The sequence below is a fragment of the Carcharhinus amblyrhynchos genome, chromosome 20 (genome assembly GCF_965287045.1).
Source record: "Carcharhinus amblyrhynchos chromosome 20, sCarAmb.v2.hapA, whole genome shotgun sequence".
Classification (NCBI taxonomy): domain Eukaryota; kingdom Metazoa; phylum Chordata; class Chondrichthyes; order Carcharhiniformes; family Carcharhinidae; genus Carcharhinus; species Carcharhinus amblyrhynchos.
Genome location: NC_137343.1, coordinates 6,956,954 through 6,973,231, shown reverse-complemented (window position 1 = coordinate 6,973,231; position 16,278 = coordinate 6,956,954). Strand labels below are relative to the sequence as shown.

General features: G+C 41.6%; 1 protein-coding gene across 2 annotated transcripts; it reads left to right on the top strand.

Moving 5' to 3' along the window:
- The first annotated feature begins 2,114 nt into the window (after positions 1 to 2,114).
- On the top strand, positions 2,115 to 13,613 carry pgam5 (PGAM family member 5, serine/threonine protein phosphatase, mitochondrial). 2 transcript variants are annotated; one of them, XM_080208026.1, is made up of 6 exons: positions 2,115 to 2,385; positions 4,056 to 4,231; positions 5,649 to 5,774; positions 7,309 to 7,397; positions 9,696 to 9,829; positions 12,882 to 13,613. In XM_080208026.1, exons 1-6 carry the CDS (start codon positions 2,201 to 2,203, stop codon positions 13,027 to 13,029), a joined length of 858 nt encoding a protein of 285 aa, XP_080064152.1. In that variant the 5' UTR covers positions 2,115 to 2,200; the 3' UTR covers positions 13,030 to 13,613. The 2 variants fall into 2 exon arrangements, with proteins under 2 accessions (XP_080064152.1, XP_080064153.1); XM_080208027.1 differs by having other exon boundaries at positions 2,116 to 2,385; positions 9,699 to 9,829.
- Positions 13,614 to 16,278: the final 2,665 nt, after the last annotated feature.

Here is a 16,278-nt window from a genome sequence, read left to right as displayed (position 1 = left end):
AGAAAGGAAGGATAGACTATGAAGCTAAACTAGCACTAAATATGAAAAAGGATAGTAAGAGTTTTTATAAATATATAAAGAGGAGGAGGCTGGCTAGGGTGAATGTTGGACCCTTAGAGGATGAGGGGGGGGATTTAGTGGTGGGGGATGAGGAAATGGCTGAGGCCTTAAATAAATTTTTTGCCTCGGTCTTCACGGAGGAGGACGCGAATAGTTTGCCGGGTATTAAAGATAGAAGGATGGTAGGAGTTGAGGGCCTGAATGCGATCACTGTCACTAGAGAGGTAGTGCTTGATCGACTAGAGGGACTGATGGTGGACAAGTCCCCAGGACCGGATGGAATGCATCCCAGGGTTCTGAAGGAAATGGTACAGGTGATAGTAGATGCCTTAGTGATTATTTTCCAAACCTTGCTGGATTCCGGGGAAGTGCCGGAAGATTGGAAAACGGCTAATGTTAAGCCGTGTTTAAAAAGGGTAGCAGGCAAAAGGCAGGGAATTACAGGCCGGTTAGTTTAACGTCTGTTGTGGGAAAAATGCTTGAATCCGTCATCAAAGAAGAAATAGCGAGGCACCTTGAGAAGAATTGTTTGATAGAGTAGACGCAGCACGGATTCATTAAGGGGAAGTCATGCCTGACGAATTTACTGGAATTCTATGAGGATGTGACTATTGCAGTAGACAGAGGGGAACCGGTGGATGTGGTGTTTCTCGATTTTTCAGAAGGCATTTGATAAGGTGTCGCACAAAAGGTTGCTTCAGGAGGTTAGAGGGCATGGAGTTGGGGGTAAGGTGTTAGTGCGGATAGAGGATTGGTCGCCTAATAGAAGGCAGAGAGTCGGTATCAATGGGTGCTATTCTGATTGGCATTTGGTGACTAGTGGAGTGCCCCAGGGATCGGTGTTGGGGCCTCAACTATTTACCATTTATATAGATGATCTGGAGGAGGGGGCTGAGTGTAAGGTGTCGAAATTTGCTGATGACACAAAGATAAGTGGAAAAGCAAATTGTGCGGAGGGTGTGGAAAGTCTGCAGAGGGATCTAGATAGGCTAAGCGACTGGGCGAGGACCTGGCAGATGGAGTACAATGTTAGCAAGTGTGAGGTTATCCACTTTGGCAGGAATAATAGTAGGAGGGATTACTATTTGAAGGGTGAAAAGCTGCAGCATGCTACGGTGCAGAGGGACCTGGGGGTCCTTGTGCATGAGTCGCAAAAACCCAGCCTGCAGGTGCAGCGGGTGATCAGGAAGGCAAATGGGATGCTGGCCTTTATAGCGAGGGGGATTGAATATAAAAGCAGGGAGGTCTTGCTGCAACTGTACAGGGCACTGGTGAGACCGCAGCTGGAGTACAGTGTGCAGGTTTGGTTGCCGCACTTGTGCAAGGATATTTTGGCCTTGGAGGGAGTGCAGAGGATGTTCACTAGGCTGATACTGGAGTTGAAGGGGTTGAACTATGAAGAGAGGCTGAATAGACGGGGTCTGTACTCGTTGGCGTTTAGAAGGATGAGGGGGGATCTTATAGAGATGTATAAGATAATGAATGGGATGGATAGGGTCGAGTTCGAGAGATTCTTCCCGCTCAGAAAAGACAGCAGGACTAGGGGGCACAGTCTCAAGATAAGGGGATGGGGGGGCAGCTTAGATCGGAGTTGAGGAGGAACTTCTTCACTCAAAGGGTGGTGAATCTCTGGAATTCTCTGCCCGTTGAAGTGGTGGAGGCTGCCTCGCTAAATATTTTTAAGTCACGGGTAGATAGGTTTTTGATAGACTGGGGGATTAAGGGTTATGGGGAGAAAGCGGAAAAGTGGAACTGAGCCACGACAGATCAGCCATGATCTTATTGAATGGCGGGGCAGGCTCGAGGGGCTGGATGGCCTACTTCTGCTCCTATTTCTTATGTTCTTATTCTTTTGCCTTTTTAATTCAAAACAGATGAGAAAGGGGGGAATAAATCAACGGAAAAGGATCCAAATTAAAGTGGGAGTTTTAATTAACCAAACTGACTGTTCATCAGCCTCAGCTTCAGGGGAAGTTCCCAGGGAGGCACTGAACTGACCGGAAGTCCCTCGCCTCAGTTGTCCGCCTTCCGTTTCCGGTTGTCGGTGTCCGGTAATTCTCGTTCCCCCAGTAACGCGGACCCAGTAAACCGGTTCCCAGGCCCCGGGCTCGGCGCTCTCTTTGCCCCCAACTTTGCGCCCATGGCGTTCCGGAAAGCCTTCCAGGTGGCCTGCGGCATCGCCGGCACGGCGGCCGTGGTGGTAGCGGCGGCGGCGACGACACAACGGCGCGGCGAAGGCAGGGTTGAGGCGGCGACCGTGAGCTGGAGCCCGAGCGTGGGCCTGGAGCAGCGAGGCGCCGCCGGCTGGGACTCCAACTGGGACAAGTGAGTTCAGGAGAGGCCGAGGCCCCAGGGAACAATCCCGCCCTCCCGCAGGCCCGGGGCGCCGGGTTCAGACCCGCTGCCGGGAGCTGCACAAACTCCCGGTGCAGCCCCGAGGGGAAGCCGCACTGAACCTGTTGGGTTGGATGTGAAATATCCCACAGAAGTGTCCAAACCAGAGCAGGGAATTAATCCCTGTGACTAATGTTTATCCTGCAATCCATCAACATCTCAAAATGTAACTGTTAACCCGCTCATTATCACATTGCTCTTTGTGGGAGCTTGCTGTGCACAAATTGGCTGCCCTGCCTCCCCTCCGAAGAGAACCTCACCCACCGGAAAGGACTTGCGGAGCCTCAGGCTCTGAGTGGCAGCAAATCTCAAATATATCCTCACGATCCAGGGATCTGCAGGTTAAGTGGATTGCCCAAACTAAATTGCCCCTTTGTGTCCCGAGATGTGATTTGATTTATTATTGTCACATGTATTAACATACAGTGAAAAGTACTGTCTCTTGCGCACTATACAGACAAAGCATACCATTCATAGAAAAGGAAAGGAGAGTGTGCAGAATGTTACGGTCACAGCTAGGGTGTAGAGAAAGATCGACTTAATGCAAGGTAGGTCCATTCAAGAGTTTGACAGCAGCAGGGAAGAAGTCAGCCAGTACATGACCTCAGACTTTTGTGTAGGTTAGGTGGATTGGCCACAGGATAGGGCCAGGGTTAGGTACTCTGTCATAGTTGGTGCTACTTGATGGGCTGAATGGCTCCTTCTGCACTGTAGGGATTTTATAATTCTATTATGTGTTTCTATAAGTAAAAGTTGTTAAATCTCTATTCGGTCATCTCTCATTCATCTTCCCTGCACACTCAGAGGTTTCTCTACGTATTAAAGTTGTTGATTACTGAGGGATATAAAGCAAAGTCAAAAAGATAGTGTTACAAAAACAGATCAGCTGTTATCTAATTGAATGGTGAAACAGTCATGAAGTGGTAGAATGATTCCTGATCCTACTTCTGTAAAAGAAAAAAAACTATATGTAACTGTTGCTTTTCTAAAGGAATTTTTTTTCTAGTTTTAGTTATTATTATAGAATCCCTACAGTACAGAAGGAGGCCATTCAGTCCATCGAGTCTGCACCAGCCACAATCCCACCCAGGCTCTATTCTTGTGACCCACATTTACCCTGCTAATCGCCTGACATAAGGATCAATTTAGCATGGCCAATCAACCTAACCTGTGCATCTTTGGACTGTGGGAGGAGACCGGAGCACCTGGAGGAAACCCACACAGACACAGAGGGTGTACAAACTCCACACAGTCACCCCAGGCTGGAAATGAACCTGAGTCCCTGGTGCTGCGAGACAACAGTGCTAACCACTGCCACCTCATTAATGTGTTGTTAAAAATAATACGGTGCTGGTGGAATTTGAAGCATGCTGCTGAAAGAATTTCTTTCGCTTTGTTGCATTAATTATTGGAAAAGTCTTCCAGAGTTTAGTACAGTTGTGTGTGGAAGCACTTGTGCTGAAGGGAATCGATTCTTGTCAATGATTTTAATCAGTTTTCAGTCTGTTAGTTGAAGTGCCAGTGAAGCATTTTGTTGATGGATAGCAGAATGCCAAGATGTTGGTTTATTTTGTAACTTTAATGTATTTCTTTTGTTTCAGGCGGGAACCACTTTCACTTATTAAACCCAACAAGAAGAATAAAGAGGACACGGATGACTTGTCTACTCAACTTGAAAATTACAAAGTCAAAGCCACGAGGCACATCTTCTTGATCAGACATTCCCAGTACAACCTTTCAGCCTCGACAGACAAAGAAAGAATCCTAACATCGCTGGGTCTGTATTTCATGAAATTATTACTCGAGTGAATAATTTTTTTGGTGGGGGGGAGAGAAAGGAGGGGAGTACCAAGAAATGTTGTTGAGAAACCAGAGGCCAACGTCTTGCAAAGGAGATTGTGCTGAGCTTAGGAAAGAGAGTACAAGACAAATTAGACAATGCTGGAAATACTCAGCAGGTCAGGCAACATTAAGTTGAGAGAAACAGTTAATGTTTCAGGTTATAACCATCAGAACTAAACATCTAGAAATGTAATAGGTTTTGAGCAGGTGAGGGGGGGAAGTGGGATGAACATTAGGGAAAATTTATGATCGAGTAGAGGGCAAAAGAGGTTAAATGAGAAAAAGGTTCTGTTTTTAGTTCAGGTTTGCAGTATTTTGTTTATGGACTAACTGAGCTGTTTTTACAAAGCTGGCTTTGATATCCTATGATTTTCATCCTTGTATTCCGATCCCTCCATCACCTCACCTCTGCCTGTGCCTATAATCTTGTCCAGCCTTGCAACCCTTCATCTGCGCGCATCTATTTTTGATATCTTGAACATCCACCATTTTAATTGCTCCACCATTGGCAGCCTTTCCTTCAGCTATTGAGGCCTTGCACTCTTCAATTTACACTCATTGTTTCTCACTTTGTCCTTTAAGACGCTTGTTTAAAACCTACTTTTCTACTTGGAAAGCTAGTTGGTGAAAGATGGTACTGGAGCCAACCTTTACTAGTTTTACATTTATTTATAGAACAAAACGTAGCAAGTATGAACCTTCTAAATCAACCTCCCACAGTTAGATGTGAAAAGCCAATATTGAATTCTGCCTGTGTATAATTAGTCAGAATTGATACACGACTAACTTTTAGCTCTGACCAAGCTTTTGGCCGTCAACCCTAAAAACTCTGTCTCACTGTCCAGTTTTACTCAATGAAATGTTCCGAGGAGCTTCACAGAAGTGTTAGAATGGCAAAGGTACTTTGTAAACATAAATTGTTGTTTTTGTAGTGCAGGATGCCAGCAAGTTTAGGGATCAGGAGAAAAGATTAAAGAGATTAAATAGAGCTGGCAATGATGGCAGACATGGGCTTTAACTGTTGGAAAAAGGGTCAGTTGAATTGAGAAATTCCTCTGTTTTGAGGTCCAGGGTCATAAAGGATGAGTTGCAGCAGCAAATGTTTACAGGACAAAGAATTGTGGCTGACGAGGGGCAAGGAAGCTGATAGGTCACTGTTTACCTTCACAGTTTCAGAGATGTGAAATGTGATGTTTACCCTTTATCATGAAGTTGATTGTAATCAGTACTTAAGCAAAGTGTAGCCCAACAGACATGTTTGAGGGTGTTTCATTTATTAATTGAATGGCGTGCAGCATTATTAACAATAACCTGGTCGTTATCTTCAGGATGAAAATATAATTTTGTTGCAGGGCGTGAACAGGCAGAATTAACCGGTCAACGCTTAGCAAGTCTGGGATTGAACTATGACATCCTGATTCACTCCAGTATGACCAGAGCGAAAGAGACGGCAGCAATTATCAGTAAATACCTGCCAGGTGAGTCACCTGTACTCAGTGCAAGTAACATTTGGGTCTCATGATCACTTTGCAGACCACTGTATTTTAAAATGATTTTTGAGAATCTATAATAGCACCAAAAAACATTGTGTCTGTTGAGGATCAGATATTTAACAGTAACATCGCAGAGTGACTTTAGCTTTATTTACTCTATCTCTCTCTCTCTTTGTAAATTACTCCCCAAACCTGCCTTTTTGACTTAGCTTTTGGTCACCTCCTTGTATCTCAAATGCAGATAGTATGATGTCTTGGTTGATAGCACTCCTCTGAAGTGCGATGAATCCTTTTATTATTGTCCAGCTGCTATGTGAATTGAGGTTTTTATCTTGCATCTCCATGCAGTGCAGATCAGTGTAACGTTTTGGGTTGCAGAGCCAGAGTCATTTCAGATCTGACGTTTGTCAAGCGTTATGTGTTTGGGAGGAAGAAAGGAACTTGGATTTATGATTCCTAAAGCTCTCCATCTATAAAATAATGAGAGGCATTGATCAGTTAGATAGTCAACATCTTTTCCCAAAGGTAGGGGAGTCAAAAACTAGTGGGCATAGGTTTAAGGTGAGAGGGGAGAGATACAAAAGTGTCCAGAGGGGCAGTTTTTTCACTGAGGATGGTGAGTGTCTGGAACAAGCTGCCAGAGGTAGTAGTAGAGTTGGGTACAATTTTGTGTTTTGAAAAGCATTTAGACAGTTACATGGGTACGATGGGTATAGAGAGATGTGGGCAATTGGGTCTAGCTTAGTGATAAACAAAAAAGGGTGGCATGGATAAGTTGGGCTGAAGGGCCTGTTTCCATGCTGTAAACCTCAATTACTCTAAAGGTCACCCTTGCCTCCTGTCCGTGTCTGTTGTAGACTCATTGGGAAATCAGTCACTCTGATTAGTCATCACTATTGTGAAATGTGAATACTTGGATGCTGGACGGTGAACTTCACAACCTTGGTTTAATTCTTCTGTTTAGCAATTCCTTTGTTCTTAGATGTGAAAGGACAACATTACCTTAGGGAGGGGGCATTGCAGGGATAAGTTTTGTAACAACTTGATTCCATTTGCCTGCTTCATTATTTATTTTGTTAGCACCCTTGTCTTTTTATATTCAAAAAGATTTGAATACGTAACCTTGGCTGAATTTCAAGTGCAGTGCAGTGGGAATGCTGTATTGTCAGAGGTACGATATCTCAGATATTTATTTATAGAAGAGCAGAGTTATCCCTGCAGTCTGTGGGAGATTGTAGTGCAGAAATTGGCTGCTGCGGTTTCCTACATTCTAAGAGTGAAAAGGCTTCAAATCATTATTCATTGTCTGTAAAGCACTGAGACACCCAGTGGTCATGAAAAGCTTATCCTGTTTATCCTTTCCGGTAAGGAAATAAAAAGCATTGACATGAGGCTGACACAAAGGAGTAGGAAAAACATAAGTACCAGGAAAAACATGAATGAGATGTTTATTATCTAATGGTTAGGTGTGATATTTTATTCATCTTCTTACGGAGAGTATTCTCTGCTGGGATTCTAGGTTTGGAAATGATGAGTTGCGACCTGCTGAGAGAAGGAGCACCTATTGAACCTGTCCCACCCGTCAGCCATTGGAAACCAGAGGCTACGGTAAGAGTGAAACTTAAGGTGACTTCTAGTGAACTGCTTTTGCAGTGAAATTCCAACAGAAATCAAAACATTATGCTCCTTCCCATGAGTACAGAGTAATACATGAACGTCATTCAGCCTCCATACATAGATACAAATGTCTTGGCAAGTTATTTTATACAACCTCATACTGTTGTGGAGACAAGTGAATCTAAGCGTCTCCTTTATTAGCCCAAGAATGCTCAACACACATTAGGAACAGGAGTAGGCCCCTCCATCCTGTTTTGCCACTCGGTGAAATTGGTGTTATTTCTGTAGGGGATAGCATTCACCATTCCCGACACCAGTTAGTTTCAGATATGTGGAAAGAAGGAATATTGATTCAAGAGCCTGTATTGCGGCAGCACATGTCCTCTGCTGCAGCTCAGCTTGTGGGGAACAGTTTGAGGAATATAAAGCAGTTTGGTGCACTGGGATGGGTGATGATTGATGGGGACAGGACTATCCAGACTCTTTATTTGAGTCTCTCCTCACCAATGAAAGTGTTGATTTTAATCATTGAGTTGAATTTAAAACCAGGTCACAGAAATTAAATGCCAGTGTTCCCATGGTGAGTCCCAGCATACACTGAGATCCCTTCAGAGGTAACTGAGAAAAAAAAAGGATGTTTGTTGCCAGTAAAATTCTGTGCTTGAAATATGAGTTCATCTAAAATATAAATTTCAGTCTGTCAATATAGCTGTATTTTTTAGTAAATTTTGGAACATGAATGGACTCTAAACCTGTAGCAACTGTTATTGCAGAATTTAATGTACATATATATCTCCATTTTTCCAGGCATCTCTTTCATTATGTGCCAAGTCATGTTTTATTATAAATGTGAAAGTTTTTTGGGGGGGAAAGAAAGCAAGTCAGTTTCTTGATGTTTCTGACCCAAGGTCAAAACTAAGGATTTAATAGTTTGCAATTGAACTCTGAGTGACCTGAGCTGCATTTACTTGCATCTTTAGTTTTAAAAGGATGCTGTTCAACATTTAGCAGACTAATACTTTGTTCACGTCTTTACAAAACAGCAATGACGATCTGGCCAAATGGGCGAAACACACAAGGAGAAATGGAGGTATTCAGATGGAACAAAAACTTTCAGCCTGTTTGCATTTTCCACTTTGTGACACTACAGGTGCATTTTCGACAGGTTTCTAAGTTACCATTAGATGTTAAAAAACACAAATTAGTAAAGCTCTCAATTTATATAGTACAGGACCACAATATCTACAGAGCACAAAGAAACAATAGGGTGCAGATGTCCATACATGAATAGATGAGACTGAATTTACTCGGTGTTTGCTTGACAATAATCAGGAACACAACTACTTGATATAAAACAGTGCATCTTTCGGTCTACCTTGAGAGGTGCTGTTACAGTAATGTAACAAAATACAGCAACACACTTCTTAGTCTAATTTCATGAACTGTGCTGAGATCACTAACAAACATTTTTAAATACAATATTAAAAAATGACACTTGGCAGTGTAGAGCAAACCCTCCAGCAATTGAAAATGCTTTAAATGATATAGGAAAGGAATAGTAGCATTATTGGCTGACTTTATTAAATACACAGGAAATAGGGATTTACAAGCACCTGCTAACTTGGAGAATTATTATCCACCAATAGAAAAAATAACCTGATTGATCAGTTTAAGAGCGCTTAACCTAGTAGAACTGTTAAACCTCGGTCAGAAGTTCATTGGTTCAAGCCTCACTTTAGAAACTTGAGCACATTAGGTTGCTGCCAGTGCAGTACTAAGGGAGTGCTCCACTGCCAGAGGAGCTGTCTTTTGGAGATGTTAAACTGAGGTGTTAGCTACCTGTCTTTTTAGGTTAACATAAAATATTGTATGGAAGAGCGGCAACTTCAACAGTCATCTATCAGGCAGCATTATCAAAGAAATGTTGTTCATTTATCTCGTTGCTGTTTGTTGGACTTTGGCTGTGAATAAATTGGCTGCCATGTTTGCATACAAATGTCATATCTCAAATAATTCATTGGCTGAAGGGTTTGGAGACATCCTGAGGCACTGTCATTAGTGCAGACTCTTTCCATTACTGATTAGTAGTGATTCTAGAAGTTCAGGAGTTTCACACTGCTGCCCCTTATGACACCATCACCTAATATATTTCTGTGCTTTATTTTAGTTAAAATGTTGTCATTAATGAGTTTTGCTAATTTCCAGATGCTATTTCATTGATTTTCTAAGTTTGAGCAGTCAGGCTGCATGTGAGGTTAAGAAGTTTACATGTTTTTAAAATGTCCTCAGCAGTATCATGAGGATGGTGCTCGGATTGAAGCAGCCTTTCGTCGCTATATCCACAGAGCAGACTTGAAGCAAGAGAACGATAGTTACGAGATCATTGTCTGTCATGCAAATGTAATCCGCTATTTTGTTTGCAGGTAATTATTTAATGTTCTTTGTTATTATAGCTGTAACTGAGAAAGTTTTGAGTGAATTTCCTAAAATGACTTAAGAGCCATTGAGTCCAAATTCCATGAAGTATAACATCAGTTCAATAATATTCATTAATGTAGACAAAACTATTTAATTTCTACCAGTCTAAACCTGTTGTATATTAAGTCTTGTCTTTATACATTACTGAAAAGGCATGACAAATGTTACAGGAAGTGTAGACCCCATATGCTGTTTCAGAATTATGGTCAGGATAAGGTAGTTTGTTTCATAGAACATTACAGTGCTACAGGCCCTTCGACCCTCGATGTTGCGCCGACCAGTGGAACCAATCTAATGACCCTCTAACCTAAACTATTCCAGTGTTATCCATATGCCTATCCACTGACCATTTGAACGCTCTTAAAGTTGGCGAGTCCACAACTGCTGCAGGCAGGGCCTTCCATGCCCTTACTACCCTCTGAGTAAAGAACCTACCTCTGACGTCTGTCCTATAATTACCACCCGTCAATTTAAAGCTATGTCCCCTCGTGTTAGCCATCACCATCTGAGGAAAAAGGCTCTCACTATCCACCCTATCTAACCCTCTGGTCATCTTGTATGCCTCAATTAGGTCATCTCTTAACCTTCTTCTCTCTAACGAAAATAACCTCAAGTCCCTCAGCTTTTCCTCATAAGACCTTCCCACCATACCAGGCAACATCCTGGTAAACCTCCTCTGCACCCTTTCCAATGCTTCCACATCGTTCTTGTAATGCAGCGACCAGAACTGTACACAATACTCCAAGTGCGGCTGCACCAGAGTTTTGTACAGTTGCTACATGATCTCATGGCTCCGAAATTCAATCACTCTACCAATTAAAGCTAACACACCGTACGCCTTCTTAACAACCTTATCAACCTGGGTGCCAACTTTCAGGGATCTATGCATATGTACACCAAGATCTCTCTGCTCATCGACACTACCAAGAATCCTTCCATTAGCCCTATATTCTGTACTCCTGTTACTCTTACCAAAGTGAATCACCTCACACTTTTCCACGTTAAAACTCCATCTGCCACCTCTTGGCCCAGCTCTGCAGCTTATCTATGTCCCTCTGCAAACTGTAACATCCATCCTCACTGTCTACAACTCCTCCAACTTTGGTGTTGTCAGCAAATTTACTAACCCATCCTTCTACACCCTCATCTAGGTCATTTATAAAAATGACAAACAGCAGTGGCCCCAAAACAGATCCCTGAGGGACACCACTTGTAACTGAACTCCAGGTTGAATATTTCCCATCAACCACCACCCTCTGTCTTCTATCAGCTAGCCAATTCCTGATCCAAACTGCTAAACACCGTCAATCCCATGCATCTGCATTTTCTGCAGTAGCCTACCATGGGGAACCTTATCAAATGCGTTGCTAAAATCCATATACACCACGTCAACTGCCTTACCCTTATCCACCTCTTTGGTCACCTTTTCAAGAACTCGATAAGGTTTGTGAGGCACGACCTACCCTTCACAAAACCGTGTTGACTGTCCCTAATCAATTTATTTCTCTTTAGATGATTATAAATCCTATCCCTTAAAATTCTTTCCAAAACTTTGCCCACAACAGAAGTAAGGCTCACCGGTCTATAATTCCCAGGATGGTCTCTACTGCCCTTCTTGAACAAGGGGACAACATTTGCTATCCTCCAGTCTTCTGGCACTATACCTGTAGCCAATGACGACATGAAGGTCAAAGCCAAAGGCTCTGCAATCTCCTCCCTAGCCTCCCAGAGTGAGCAAGCTGAGATTATATTTCTTAGAACCAGTAAAGGGGAGATTTAATGGAGGTTTTCAAAATCATGAGGGCTTTTGATACATTAAATGCGAAACATTTTAGTGGAGGAATTGTAATCAGAGGAGTCACAATTTTAACATCTTACTTGCAAAATGTCTCAGTACTACCGCACCGTGTGACCACTTCAATTATTTAAGTCATTAAATTTTATTAGACTGAAAGTGGGAGCAATAGAAGAACATGAAAGATTTTTATGTTCTGTGAAAGTTATGTTTCAAAGAGGGGCTAAGGATAATGGAAGCAAAGGTGGAAGAGAAAAAGGTACTTTGAGGAGAGATGTTGACAACTGTCTTTGGGGTTAGCCAGTTGAGACCTCCTAAGTGCCACTTGGTTCAGAAAAGAGGATTTTGTTTTGAAGTTTCTTACATTTCTACAGCAGGAGAGAATGAGAAGTTCTGTACTTTTCCTACAGCAGCAATGGGTTTGTCTTGTGATATTACTGGAATAATTACACCTAGCAGGGATTGTTGCCTAAGGAGTGTTTACTTGTGAAGCTGACCAAGTAGGAAGTTTTTTTTGGGGAGTATTTTGTAAGATTATTTTAACTGTGTAAATGTAACCTTGTGTGAAGTTTTCCTTTGTGCTTAAAATCCCAAAAAACATTTATTAACAATGTGCTACTTTAAAATGTGGCTCCTGAATTCAGTAAACTTTATCTTCTTGTGGTCAGAATACAAAAAACCTGATAAATCCACGCAATTCTTCCTTTATGCAACAATTACCATCTGCCAGGTCATTTCAGAGGGCTGAGAAGAGTGAATCACATTGCTGTAAGTCTGGAGTAGCTAAAGATCAGATTGGGTAAAGACAGACAATATCTGTCCCTAAAGGAAGTTAGTGAACGAGCTGGGTTAAGCAATACTCCAGTAGTTTCATGGCCACATTACTGATACTCGCATTTCATTCCAGATTTAGTCAAAGGGCTGCTTTCTGTGCTGTTAAAAAGAATTTGATAACCCAAGATTAGGGATCAATTAGAGGTTTACAAAATTGAGGGGCAGGGTAGAGTAGTTAGTCAGAGGCATTTTCCCAGAGTGAAAAAGGATTAGGAATTGGCGCAGACTTGGTGGGCTGTGGAAGGATTTGAACTCATATCTCTGACCAGCTCTCCAGAGAGTAGTCCTGTAACATTACTCTACTGGATAATTTATAAAGCTAAAAGAAAAATTGAAGTACTGTAATCACTTTGTTTCCTTTTCTGCAGAGCATTGCAGTTTCCTCCAGAAGGATGGTTGCGGATGTGTCTCAACAATGGCAGCATCACCTGGCTTACCATCCGCCCTAATGGACGGGTCGCACTCAGAACATTAGGTGACACAGGCTTCATGCCTCCTGACAAATTAACTCGCTAAAACAAAACTACTGCTTGTTGTTTGTTTGGAAATCTTGTGCTTCACCTTCACAGTGCAAAATATTGTCTAATACTTGAAATGAAATGTTATCACTGTTGGTTTACAAACAATATTTACAGATTTTTATTTTATTTTTCCCAATTTTCTGTACAATTTTAATCACACCCCTAAATCCTAGTTTTGTGTGTGTGTGTGGAATAGAATTAATCAATGTTGATTCATATTGACTGATAAGTGCCCACACAATGTCTCCTCCTGTGTGACTGTGTTTCTATTCTTTCATTCCTGTAACCTTGTTAAGAAATAGTAAAACTTAACTTGGAGGGAGATGCAAAGTCTGGTCCTGAGTGTCTTTATCACTGTACCAGTATTTTTTTAAATAACGCTCAGTCAGGATGTTTTGCCTGTAAAACAGTTGCTTTTTATGAACTAAAACTGCAGAGACCAGTTATTGATGCAAGACCCCTACTGGCAATACAATGTATCTCATTTTACAGTCATTGGTCGGTGAGACATGTTGGTCTTGGCTCCATGTATAACTGTCCAGCCAGGAAAGCTCTTCCTTCCCTGTGCTGGTAGTTGACATGATGTGGGTATGCTGGCGTTGGACTGGTGTAAACACAGTAAAAAGTCTGACAACACCAGGTTTTAGTCCAACCTATTTATTTGATAATATTCTCACAAGCTTTCGAGGGGACAGCCTCTTCGTCAGGTCACCTGACGAAGAGGCTGTCCCCTCGAAAGCTTGTGAGAATATTATCAAATAAATAGGTTGGACTAAAACCTGGTGTTGTCAGACTTTTTACTGGTAGTTGACCTCAGCCTTCTACGCCAGTAATGCTCAGGGGCAGTGGGGACAAAGCAATGTAATGGATCTTACTCTCCAGTACTTGCTACTGGTGGCTCTGGCTGTGATGTCTCTAAAGCAGTCTGTTCAACTACAATCACATGGGTGCTTTGCATCCATTGATTTAAGTGAAATAATTTTTAGCTATGGAGCACACCCCAGAGTGCTCGACAACCAATGAATTAATATTGAAAAAGTCAGATATAATGCCTAAACACCTTCAGGTGTGGATGAGTTAAATAAAAGCTTTAATAATCAGAGAAAAACAGTAATTAGCGATCAAGAAATGGAGCTTGCATCATGTTTTTGCATTAAACAAATTGTATCAATGTTTTGTTTCAGACTAGTACATCAATGCAATATTAAATTCAATACAGGGTTCTGCAATAAAGGATTTTTAACAAATTGTTGTTGTCATTTAGCACTAAACCTGTTCTACCGTTCACATCCAAGCTGTGTTCTTTCATTTTTGAAATAATTTATGGAGTTAGCTTCAACAACTTATCAAAGAATTCCTTATTTTAATCATCTAAAGCCATTCTAGGAAATCTAAAATATTGTTGTTCACACTCATTTTAAGTGAAAGAGCAAAGCTCTTCCCTCCCATCTAACAATACCACCCATTGCAGTGAAAGATATCAGTTTAACGTGCAGCTTCAGAATGAAAACATTACTAAACTGAAATCAATCTAACTTACAAATCTTTGTAACTAAGGGGCAATTTAGCGTGGCCAATCCATCCTTGGATTGTGGGATGAAATTGGGACACCCAGTGTCCCAGTGGGTGGGAAAAACGCACACTGGGTGCAAACTCCAGTCACAATCCAAGGCCAAATTGAATCCATGTCCTGGGAGCTGTGAAGCAACAGTGTCCACACACACAATATAAAATTTTAGGACTCTGTATTCACTATCCTTAAATCAGAAACATCAGAAAAAAAAAATCTGGTGACATTAGACCATAAATTCTCCCTCAGTGTACATGAACAGGTGCTAGGGTGTGGCAACTAGGGGATTTTCACAGTAACTTCATTGCAGTGTTAATGTAAGTCTACTTGTAACACTATAAATAAAACTTTAAATAAATACACATGGCATCCAAAGCATTCTCACATGCATAGTCTACTGCCAGTTAGTATCTGTACAAAAACCTTGTTATGCTCTCTCACATTACTGAAGTATGCATTTGGGTGAATAAGTCCAATACATGTGCAATCACTTAATCAGTCATGCCAAATCTACACTTTACAGAACCTGCATGCTCCAGAATATAACATTAAAAGACAATACAATTAAGATACAGCCCATTTGAAAACTATTTAAACAAAAACACAAAAGCTTGCAAAAGTTACAGATTAAATAGTTATATTTTCATAGGACACTTGAACTTGCTGAGGGTAAGCTGGGATAAACTTACCTCCCTTTGCTGAAGTGCAAGGTTGAACAGCATTGAATTGCTAACTAGTCAAACTTAAAACAGCCGAGTGTCCAGACAGATGGAGCAAGAAGTCTGCTGAACGCCATGTGTAGCGAAAATAACAGCTTCTTTAAGCTGGGTCTTCAGATTGCCAGATGCTCCCGCCCAGTTAAATAGTCTTTTCAAAATAGCAGAGAACATTGATTCATGATGATATATACTAACTTAATATCTGAAGGTGTAGCAGAATCAGAGGAAATATATTTAACAAAAGATTAAATAAAGTTACAGTAATAAAGTTTATTTTGTTAGTCACAAGTAAGGCTAACATTAGCATTGCAGTGAAATTCTCCTAGTTGCCACAGTCTGGCACCTGTTTGGGTCAATGCACCCTAACCAGCACATCTTTCAGATTGTGGGAGGAAACCAGAGCACCCGGAGGGAACCCATGCAGACACCAGGAGAATGTCCAAACTCCACACTGACAGTGACCCAAGCTGGGAACTGAACCCAGGTCTCTGGTGCCGTGAGGCAGCAGTGCTAACACTATGCCACTGTTTAAAATACTCTTTACTGTAAATTCATCATAACACACAGCGTTGCCAACTCTGATATACTGCTGGAGGTTTCATCACATGACCATCTCTAGCCATTCACCCACAATGATCAATATTCTATAAGAAACAAATTTGTTAATGAAATTTTTTAAATGCTCCTGTCCTTTCCTAAGATGCTCATAGTTGTATTCAGATTAACCTTTTATCCTGTTGGGTTGCCAATCCTAAATGGCAAGAGATTTAATGATGTGACAAGTACTTGGGATTTTTCTGTCACGTCCAGAGAGCAAGGTGTGGTTACATTGCAATCATAATAACCTGTGCACTTTTGTTAGTCACTTAAAATCAATTTACCTTCTGAAACAGAGCTAAAAAAAACATTTTCCAGATTCAGCACAGAATGTGTCACTTATATTTTTATGTAAAGG

What these genes read in the sequence shown, in the direction of transcription:
- pgam5 (XM_080208026.1), top strand. Translation starts at nt 2,201, where the DNA reads ATGGCGTTCCGGAAAGCCTTCCAGGTGGCCTGCGGCATCGCCGGCACG. An exon ending in TATCAGTAAATACCTGCCAG is followed by an intron (nt 5,775 to 7,308) that starts GTGAGTCACCTG and finishes CTGGGATTCTAG; the next exon opens with GTTTGGAAATGATGAGTTGC. An exon ending in ATTGGAAACCAGAGGCTACG is followed by an intron (nt 7,398 to 9,695) that starts GTAAGAGTGAAA and finishes AAATGTCCTCAG; the next exon opens with CAGTATCATGAGGATGGTGC.